General features: G+C 45.0%; 1 protein-coding gene across 1 annotated transcript in view; it reads right to left on the reverse strand.

Moving 5' to 3' along the window:
- The window catches only part of LOC311245277 (SH3 and multiple ankyrin repeat domains protein 2-like), a gene marked incomplete at both ends in the record, with an annotated part of 187162 nt that extends 179509 nt beyond the window's left edge, over window positions 1–7653 (reverse strand). The window contains 1 exon segment of the mRNA XM_084335113.1: window positions 7485–7653. Coding sequence (XP_084191239.1) covers window positions 7485–7653 — 169 coding nt within the window.
- Window positions 7654–11439: the final 3786 nt, after the last annotated feature.

Here is an 11439-nt window from a genome sequence, read left to right on the forward strand (position 1 = left end):
TGTACGAGTTGTAGTGCAAATCATTTACCAATAAATATAAGGTGTAAAGTGTGTTTAGGTGATCTAAAGTGTGGAGAGTGGGTGCTGCAGTGTGTTGTTTGTTTAAGTGAGTGTGTGCGTGTATATATATTATTATTATTATTATTATTATTATACTTTTTTTTTCCGACTAAGTGGTTGACAGTCGACTACGGCTCCTTTCGACCAACTAATCGACTAATAGGGGTCAGCCCTACAACATATATAACAACATATATAATATAAGATATAATAATAATAATAAGATATATAACAACATATAGGATTCTTAATAGGACTAGTTGTTAAAGATCCCTAAATATTCAGCACAACAATTGAATGAGGTTGGAGTGGGGTGGAATTTGGCAATGATCACGTGATGATCACCAGTACGACACATCTTCAGTTGTGTTCCCCGACCTCATTGGGTGTTTCGGCCATTTATCACAATACACCCTCTGCCGAGGTTGGCCCACCACAGGCTGATCAGGCCTGGGTGTGTGTCGCACAGTGGCACCACGTGTTCATTTAGCAGCCCATGATGCGTCTCTACGTTTCAGCCACAACCAGTGACTGCTCCGTTCTGCTGCAGTGGCAAGTTATTTGATTGCCTTTCGTTGGGCCTGTCCTCTGATCCCTACTTCCTTCAGGAGCCTTGTGGTGGAACTGGCTACAAAGCCTCTGCAGCCCACCTCCACCGGCCACACCTTCACGTTCCAGCCCCGCCCCTCTGCTTCAGCTGCTAAGTTGGCATATCGCAGCCTCTTCCGTTCAAATGCCTCATCGATGGCTTCCTCCCATGGGACCGTCAGCTCAACGATGAAGACACGCCGGCAAGATTTGGACCAGAGGACCAGGTCTGGGCGCAGGTTGGTCGCTGCAATTTCAGATGGGAAGGTAAGCCTCTGGCTGAGGTCTACCCGCATTTCCCAATCCCGGGCTGCGTTCAGTGGGCCTGAGTTCGGAGGTGATGGCTTGGTCCGCCGTTTCTCCCCTTCCCGGATGAAGGTTGTTTTCCGTGGGAAGGTAGTTTGGGCATTTAGAGGCATGGCGTTGGTGGTTACTCTCTTGTTCTCAAGTTCGGCAGCCAAGCACTTCAGTACCTGGTTATGGCGCCAGGTGTATCTTCCTTGAGTTAGACTGGTCTTGCAACCCACTAAGATGTGTTTGAGGGTTGCTGGGGCTGCACACTGGAGACAGGCTGGGTCCTCTCCATACCAGAGATGTAGGTTGGTTGGTGAGGGCAGGACATCATATGTGGCTCTGATATATATATATATATATACGGGCAGCTCAAATCAAGCAATCTGGTATAATAAGCGTATATCCACAACTATGATTCTAATTCCTTTTCACAAGTCAGTATGACTCCTTATGAAACCATTATCCTTGTTAATGAGACGGTCTGGTCTACGGAGGACACTGGGGCTGACACATGTCCAATTGAAAGGAGCAATCCTCTTGGTGCCAAGCTGGGGGAAGCCCTGGCATCACAGCGTGCACATACATGCCCATATATGGACCAAGAGAGGCTCAACAATGTCCGTTAGCGTCATCTGAATCAGATGAATAAAGCGATGGTTTTATCTAGATTATTTGATTATCGCCACTTCCACTAAATGTATTAATCTAGCTACTAACTGGGGAGATTGATAGATTACACATAAAGGAATATAGTAGGATGGTCGGTTACGATAGTTAACCTCACGTTGAACGGGGATTCCCAGTTAAACTGGGCATCAACCCCAGTCCTGTCACTGCTGTGTAGTGTGATGTGTGCCTGGTGCCAGTGTATGGCAGTCATTGTCTAGTGTGATGTGTGCCTGGTGCCAGTGTATGGCAGTCATTGTGTAGTGTGATGTGTGCCTGGTGCCAGTGTATGGTAGTCATTGTGTAGTGTGATGTGTAGTGCCAGTGTATGGCAGCCATTGTGTAGTGTGATGTGTGCCTGGTGCCAGTGTATGGCAGTCATTGTGTAGTGTGATGTGTGCCTGGTGCCAGTGTATGGTAGTGATTGTGTAGTGTGATGTGTGCCTGGTGCCAGTGTATGGTAGTCATTGTGTAGTGTGATGTGTGCCTGGTGCCAGTGTATGGCAGTCATTGTGTAGTGTGATGTGTGCCTGGTGCCAGTGTATGGCAGTCATTGTCTAGTGTGATGTGTGCCTGGTGCCAGTGTATGGCAGTCATTGTGTAGTGTGATGTGTGCCTGGTGCCAGTGTATGGCAGTCATTGTGTAGTGTGATATGTGCTTGGTGCCAGTGTATGGTAGTCATTGTGTAGTGTGATGTGTGCCTGGTGCCAGTGTATGGTAGTCATTGTGTAGTGTGATGTGTGCCTGGTGCCAGTGTATGGTAGTCATTGTGTAGTGTGATGTGTGCCTGGTGCCAGTGTATGGCAGTCTTTGTGTAGTGTGATGTGTGCCTGGTGCCTGGTGCCAGTGTATGGTAGTCATTGTGTAGTGTGATGTGTGCCTGGTGCCAGTGTATGGTAGTCGTTGTGTAGTGTGATGTGTGCCTGGTGCCAGTGTATGATAGTCATTGTGTAGTGTGATGTGTAGTGCCAGTGTATGTCAGTCATTGTGTAGTGTGATGTGTGCCTGGTGCCAGTGTATGGTAGTCGTTGTGTAGTGTGATGTGTGCCTGGTGCCAGTGTATGGCAGTCATTGTGTAGTGTGATGTGTGCCTGGTGCCAGTGTATGGTAGTCATTGTGTAGTGTGATGTGTGCCTGGTGCCAGTGTATAGCAGTCATTGTGTAGTGTGATGTGTATCTGGTGCCAGTGTATGGTAGTCATTGTGTAGTGTGATGTGTATCTGGTGCCAGTGTATGGTAGTCATTGTGTAGTGTGATGTGTGCCTGGTGCCAGTGTATGGTAGTCATTGTGTAGTGTGATGTGTGCCTGGTGCCAGTGTATGGTAGTCATTGTGTAGTGTGATGTGTGCCTGGTGCCAGTGTATGGCAGTCATTGTGTAGTGTGATGTGTGCCTGGCGCCAGTGTATAGCAGTCATTGTGTAGTGTGATGTGTGCCTGGTGCCAGTGTATGGTAGTCATTGTGTAGTGTGATGTGTGCCTGGTGCCAGTGTATGGTAGTCATTGTGTAGTGTGATGTGTGCCTGGTGCCAGTGTATGGCAGTCATTGTGTAGTGTGATGTGTATATGGTGCCAGTGTATGGTAGTCATTGTGTAGTGTGATGTGTATCTGGTGCCAGTGTATGGTAGTCATTGTGTAGTGTGATGTGTGCCTGGTGCCAGTGTATGGTAGTCATTGTGTAGTGTGCCTGGTGCCAGTGTATGGTAGTCATTGTGTAGTGTGATGTGTATATGGTGCCAGTGTATGGTAGTCATTGTGTAGTGTGATGTGTATCTGGTGCCAGTGTATGGTAGTCATTGTGTAGTGTGATGTGTAGTGCCAGTGTATGGCAGTCATTGTGTAGTGTAGTGTGATATGTGCCTGGTGCCAGTGTATGGTAGTCATTGTGTAGTGTGATGTGTGCCTGGTGCCAGTGTATGGTAGTCATTGTGTAGTGTGATGTGTATCTGGTGCCAGTGTATGGTAGTCATTGTGTAGTGTGATGTGTGCCTGGTGCCAGTGTATGGCAGTCAATGTCTAGTGTGATGTGTGCCTGGTGCCAGTGTATGGTAGTCATTGTGTGGTGTGATGTGTGCCTGGTGCCAGTGTATGGTAGTCATTGTGTAGTGTGATGTGTATCTGGTGCCAGTGTATGGTAGTCATTGTGTAGTGTCATGTGTGCCTGGTGCCAGTGTATGGTAGTCATTGTGTAGTGTGATGTGTATCTGGTGCCAGTGTATGGTAGTCATTGTGTAGTGTCATGTGTGCCTGGTGCCAGTGTATAGCAGTCATTGTGTAGTGTGATATGTGCCTGGTGCCAGTGTATGGTAGTCATTGTGTAGTGTGATGTGTGCCTGGTGCCAGTGTATGGCAGTCAATGTCTAGTGTGATGTGTGCCTGGTGCCAGTGTATGGCAGTCATTGTGTGGTGCGATGTGTGCCTGGTGCCAGTGTATGGCAGTCATTGTGTAGTGTGATGTGTGCCTGGTGCCAGTGTATGGCAGTCATTGTGTGGTGCGATGTGTGCCTGGTGCCAGTGTATGGTAGTCATTGTGTAGTGTGATGTGTATCTGGTGCCAGTGTATGGTAGTCATTGTGTAGTGTGATGTGTGCCTGGTGCCAGTGTATGGTAGTCATTGTGTAGTGTGATGTGTGCCTGGTGCCAGTGTATGTCAGTCATTGTGTAGTCAAGTGTGATGTGTATCTGGTGCCAGTGTATGGTAGTCATTGTGTAGTGTGATGTGTGCCTGGTGCCAGTGTATGGCAGTCATTGTGTAGTGTGATGTGTAGTGCCAGTGTATGGAAGTCATTGTGTAGTGTGATGTGTGCCTGGTGCCAGTGTATGGCAGTCATTGTGTAGTGTGATGTGTGCCTGGTGCCAGTGTATGGTAGTCATTGTGTAGTGTGATGTGTGCCTGGTGCCAGTGTATGGTAGTCATTGTGTAGTGTGATGTGTGCCTGGTGCCAGTGTATGGTAGTCAATGTGTAGTGTAATGTGTGTATGGTGCCAGTGTATGGTAGTCATTGTGTAGTGTGATGTGTAGTGCCAGTGTATGGTAGTCATTGTGTAGTGTGATGTGTAGTGCCAGTGTATGGTAGTCGTTGTGTAGTGTGATGTGTAGTGCCAGTGTATGGTAGTCATTGTGTAGTATGATGTGTAGTATCAGTGTAGTACCATTCTTTCATTCATTCATTCAAGTGCTTCTCAATTATTGTGTCTCGTCTTTGTGTGTGTGTGTGTGTGTGTGTGTGTGTGTGTGTGTGTGTGTGTGTGTGTGTGTGTGTGTGTGTGTGTGTGTGTGTGTGTGTATGTGTGTGTGTATGTGTGTGCCTCTAAACAACAATCTATTGATCCATCAAGGCAAAAACAATGACATAACACTTCAAACACTTCAATATTACAATGTTTTTCATTTGGTAATTAGACCGTTTGTCCGCAGCATGTGCTGACGGTATAGGCCTGTGGAAGCCGGTGCTTATTAGTAGTATTGTTATTGTTATTGTTATTATTATTATTATTATTATTATTATTATTATTATTATTATTATTATTATTATTATTATTATTATTATTATTATTATTATTATTATTATTATTATTATTATTATTATTATTATTATTATTATTATTATTATTACTATTATTATTATTATTATTATCATTACTCATCGCTGAGGTCGGATGGGTATGATGCAGCTCTGAGTCATCACCTCTCCATCCACCTGTGACTCATCAGCATTTGGACAGGATTACATCCTGTTTTTGTTTTGTTTTGACTGTTTATCTGTGTTTGTCCCTGTGTGTCCCTGGGGTTATCTTTGCAGCCGCTCAGGACACTGCCACGAGACGGTAAAACCTGTCCTGTCCAGTCTGTCACCAGGAGCGTGCGACAGAGGGAGTGCTTTAGTGAACACGTTCAATCTCTTTTGAATATTCAAAGACAAGGCACAGAAAAAATACTTTACAGTGTTAAATCAAAAAAAAATTAAAGTTAATTTACTGTAAATGCAGCAGAGGTTTTGAGGGAGTTTTTTTCCAAAGAGTCAATGATCTAAAAATAAAAGATCTCCTTAAAGAGTTGGTTTTTGGACCTGGTCATTCAAGCTGCCCATTACTGGAACGAACCTCTAGTGTAATGCTCATGCACAGTATTACTATAAACAATCTGTGTATGTGTAAAAACAGGAGTTTTACTGCTCATGACCAACTTGAACAGCACAAGTGTATTAAAAGACAACCTATTTTCAACGTTAAGCCAAGAGAGGCGGGCATGCATCCGGCTCACATTAGACCTTAGTGAGCAGCCCAGTACCAACCGTGCTGCCCTGTTCTGGACCACCTGGAGCTTCCTGAGGTCATGGGGCCTGTTACAGGTAACTCCATAGACCACTCACAGTGAGGACGGTCTGCCCTGTTCTGGACCACCTGGAGCTTCCTGAGGTCATGGGGCCTGTTACAGGTAACTCCATAGACCACTCACAGTGAGGACGGTCTGCCCTGTTCTGGACCACCTGGAGCTTCCTGAGGTCATGGGGCCTGTTACAGGTAACTCCATAGACCACTCACAGTGAGGACGGTCTGCCCTGTTCTGGACCACCTGGAGCTTCCTGAGGTCATGGGGCCTGTTACAGGTAACTCCATAGACCACTCACAGTGAGGACGGTCTGACCTGTCAGTTCATTTAAAGCTGCAGCAGGTAGTGGTTGTGTTTTCTGGGGGGGACTAACCTCTGAAAAGTCTAAATAAAGTATGAGATATCGGTAACACTTTATAATAACACTCAGTTATAAGACCTTTTATTATTATTATTATTATTATTATTATTATTATTATTATTATTATTATTATTATTATTATTATTATTATTATTATTATTATTATTATTATTATTATTATTATTATTATTATTATTATTATTATTATATATTTTTTTTAATCCTCTTTTTCTCCGCCTGATTTTGTATTTTTCTCCCCATCCCAATTTAGTCGTTGTGCCAATTCCCCCCCCCCCCCCCCTCCCCTACCTGGTTGTTGTGCGCATGTTCCTCCTACTGGTCAGTACAAGGGAACCCTGAAGTCCACCACATGCTTCCTCCGACACATGTGGAGACAGCCAGTGGCTCTCTTTCCACCTGGCAGCGAGGACTCTCATTGGTGAAGCGTAACGCGTGGGAGGTCACGCTGCCTTCACCATTTCCTGCCTTTCGCTGAGCAGGCGCCCAGACCTGACCTGTAGCAGTGAACCCTCCAATTGATGATGTCCCTGGGATGTAATATATGAGGCTGCTACATTGCTAGGGGGTCTGATTATAAGTAAAACCTTATTTGTGTGTAAGAGTTCAGACAGACATTTGATGGCCTCACACATTCAGAGCCCCATTCATTGTCTATGAAGCAGCCCCACATTTGACAGCCTAGTGATGGAAGATGACTGATTGACGTGTTCTTGAAGCGTTACCTTACTGATGGCGGCACGTGTTCCCAACTACTGACTGAACTGTCCTGAATTCTTAAAAATGGGTGACATTCCCCTTTAACTCTGTTTTTTTTATATACACAGACATCACAATAAATCAAGACCAAAACAAAAACACCATGAAGTCCAAAAAAATTTCAAATAAATTAATGCAACACTCCAGACATACCCCACGCGAAGGTAAGGAAAAACTCACTAAAACCTAGCAATAGGAAAAAATGCACTGCAGGCAATGTGGAGGAGAGAAACCTTAGAAGGGCCGTTCAAAACCTAGCAATAGGAAAAAATGCACCGCAGGCAATGTGGAGGAGAGAAACCTTAGAAGGGCCGTTCAAGGGGGGATCTCCCTTCTTAGATGTCGGTGATATTATATCAAGTAGGATTAGGATAATTTGTATTATTATTACGTTTGTCATGTTACCTTTTACTCTGTCGTTTTTATACAGGGTGATCTCTCCCTCGGCCTTCGGCTGGTAGGGTCTGACAACCACAAAATGGCGTCCAGGAACAGCACTGTACAGCTTCCTCTTCTGGCCTCCCTGGTGCTGCTGACCAGCCTCTATGTTACCATGGCGATGCCCCACCTCCATGTTGCCATGACTACGGTGACCCGGGTCATCTCGACCTCTGTTGTGCTGAATGGGGTCCAAGCCTACCTCCTGACCCCCTCTGTGGGGGCTAGAGAGGAGATACGGAGGAGAGGATAGACAAGGAGGAGAGAAGGAGGAGAGGAGAGGTGAGGAGGAAGAGAAGAGGGAAGAGGAGAGGATCATGGAGAATAGGATAGATGAGGAGATGAGATGGGAGGAGGAGATGATGAGAAGCAGAGGAGAGGAAGAGGAGATGAAAAGAGGAGGGGATATGAGGAGGAGAGGAAGAGAGGATGGGAGAGGAGGAGAGGAGGAGGAGGGGAGAAGAGAGGAGGGATAGAGGAGGATAGGTGGAAGAGAGGAGAGGAGAAGAATAAGAGAGGAGAGGAGGAAGAGAGGAGAGCAGGACTCAATGAGGAGGAAGAGAGGAGAGAAGGGGAGACATTAGGAGAGGATATGGGAGGATGAGGAGAAGGAAAGAAGAGAGGAGTAGGAGATGAGAGGAGATGAGGAGGCGAGGAGGAAGATATGAGGGGAGGAGATGAAGAGGAGAAGAGAGCAGATGAGGAAGAGAGGGGATGAGGAAGAGATGATAGGAAGAGGAGAGGAAGAGGAGAAGAGAGGAGGAGAGGAGATGGGAAAAAAGAAGAGAAAACTTAAAATATCAGTGAACACACAGTGATCTGACTACAGTGAACACATCTCTCCCAAACCGGATGATACCCTTTATTATGAACAAACTAAAACTAAGCAACTGACAAGAGCACAATTACCTGTGTATGTTATGTTATGTTATTTCAAGAGGTTTATTTATCACATACATACCAGGGCATACAGTGAAATGCTGTGTTATGTTATGTTATGTTATCTTATGTTATGTTATCTTATCCTATCATATGTTATCTATATGTTGACAACTTTATATTAGGTCACACATACAGGGCCTAAACAGAGTTCAGTAGGCAATCTACAACATGAATGTACTGTGAGTAATATGTTGCGCTGCACCGCCCTCTATAGGCCAGCAGGTGAAACTACAGTGGTTTACAATGTTAGAGAAAAGAAGAGAAGAGAAGAGAAGAGAAGAGAAGAGAAGAGAAGAGAAGAGAAGAGAAGAGAAGAGAAGAGAAGAGAAGAGAAGAGACGAGACGAGAAGAGAAGAGAAGAGAAGAGAAGAGAAGAGAAGAGAAGAGAAGAGAAGAGAAGAGAAGAGAAGAGAAGAAAAGAGAAGAGAAGAGAAGAGGAGAGGAGAAAATAAGAGCAGAGAAGAGAAGAGAAGATAAGAGAAGAGGAGAAGATACGAGACGAGACGAGAAGAGAAGAGAAGAGAAGAGAAGAGAAGAGAAGAGAAGAGAAGAGAAGAGAAGAGAGGAGAAAATAAGAGCAGAGAAGAGAAGAGAAGAGAGAGAATAGAAGAGAAGAGAAGATATATTACCATCATTATGCTAATGCAATAATCTTGTCTTGAAGCCAAGGCTGCATCTCAACAGCGATACAGTCCATTCGAAATAATGTATAATATAACACACACTCATATCTCAATGACCTTATGATGTCAAGGGGAGGAAAAATACACCCAAGTACATACATACAGTATGCACATCTCCCTGCCTGTGCGTGTGAGTGTGCGTGTACAGTATGTGTCTGTGTGTGTGTCTGTCTCTCTCTTTGGGGTCATCTCTCTTGATCAAGAGGAGGCATTTGGGTTGGCGTTTGGGGGAAATTGGATTTGATTGTAACAATGTTGTATAATATATATATATTATTCCTAAAATTGCTGCACTTTGTTAAAAATTGCATTGATCTGTTGGTCTGTGTAGTAGCTAATACAGGATGTTGCTGCTTAAGCGTATGTATAATGTATATTCATTGATTCACTCGTATACCAAAATTAATTTGAATTGAAACATTTAGCTTTTCGCATCAAATATTGATATGCGATTAAAATGTGATTAACTTCAATTAAATAACTATAAAGTCTCGAATTAATTCGATTAAAAATGTTTATCGAGTCCCACCACTAATAACAAGGCCTCATGTTCAATAAAGGTATGTGTGTGTGTGTGTGTGTGTGTGTGTGTGGGGGGGGGGGGGGTCGCTCAGCCCGTTGTCATGGCAGCTCTACACATTGGCCATAGAGCCTTTCTTGGGTTTGTTGAGGAAGAGGTTGAAGGGGCTTATGCAGACGACTTCACCCTTTCTGTCAGGGATGGTGAGGATGTTAATAACCCTTTCACTGCCGCACTACCAAACGGTTAACCCTTTCACTGCGACATAACACAGAAGGTTAACCCGTTCACTGCCACACAACATCAGGTTAACCCTTTCACTACCACACGACAGAAGGTTAACCCTTTACTATCACACTATGGTCGGTAGTGTGATAGTAAAGGGTTAACCTTCTGTCGTGTGGTAGTGAAAGGGTTAAAGCAGCGGAGGACAGCTTCAGTGTGCATCAGAACATCTTCATCGAGGGTAACCTGGGGTAAGAGTGAGACACCATCACTTTTCCCGGCCAAAACATCACCATGTCACCAACAATCACCAACCTAGAGGTTCAAATGGACCCTCACCTGACCTTTGAGGCGCACATCAAACAACTGTACAAAAACTCCTTCTACCATAGGAACATCGCCCCTCACTCACTCTGTCCAACGCCGAAAAGCTCATCCGCTCCTTTGTCTCCTCCAGGCTGGACTACTGCAACACACTCCTAATCGGGATCCCTATAGCGAGAACATCCTGAGGCTACAATGTATCCAGAATAGCGCTGCTAGGATCCTGATGGGAGTGAGGAAACCATATCACACCTATCCTCAAGTCCCTTCACTGGCTCCCTGTCTCAGGATTGAGTACAAAGTCTCCCTGCTCGCTCCAATAGGGTAAATCTGCAGTGCCGCAGCCCGGGGCCTGTACTGTGCGTCGGGGCCTGTACTGTGCGTCGGTGCACTACTGCGCATGCGAGAAACAAAGTAACAGAATATAGGACACTAGAAACATAAAGTAACAAACGTAACAAATGTAAGTACCTATTTCGCTATTTTGGACATTAAGTACTATTTTCCGTATGTTACTTTATGTTTCTAGTGTCCTATATTATATGTTACTTTGTTTCTCACATGCGCAGTAGTGCACTGCACAGTACAGGCCCCGACGCACAGTACAGGCCCCGGGCTGCGGCACTGCAGATTTAACCTACTAGCTAACTCACCAGTGCCTCCACGGAAACGCCCCCCTCTACCTCAAAGACCTGATCACCCCTCTCTCCTCCTCACAACATCTCCGCTCCGGCCAGGCAAACCTCCTCCAGCGCCCAAGGACCAAACTCCAAACCATGGGAGATCGGGCTTTCTCCTCATCCACTCCCAGTCTGTGGAATGCTCTCCCTGACCACCTGAGAGCACCACAGACTGTGAAGGGCCTCAACACTTTTTAATAGAGCCTTTTGTTGATTTTTATCTAGTTTTAGCTCCACACATTTGATGTTCTTTTACCAGTTTTAGCCCTTCTTATTTTATGTTTTTTTTACTCCTTTACTAATTTTAGTGTTCTTTTTACTCCTTACTAGTTTTAGTCTTGTTCATTTTATATTCTTTATTTTGTTTATCCTGCAGATCTTCTCTTACACCCCCATCTCTCTCTCTCTCTCTCTCTCTCTCTCTCTCTCTCTCTCTCTCTCTCTCTCTCTCTCTCTCTCTCTCTCTCTCTCTCTCTCTCTCTCCTCCCTCCCTATCTCTCTCTCTCTCTCTCTCTCTCTCTCTCAAATCTCTACATTATGAGTCGAGG

The sequence above is a fragment of the Notolepis coatsorum genome, assembly GCF_963971535.1.
Source record: "Notolepis coatsorum genome assembly, chromosome: 18".
NCBI classification, from domain to species: domain Eukaryota; kingdom Metazoa; phylum Chordata; class Actinopteri; order Aulopiformes; family Paralepididae; genus Notolepis; species Notolepis coatsorum.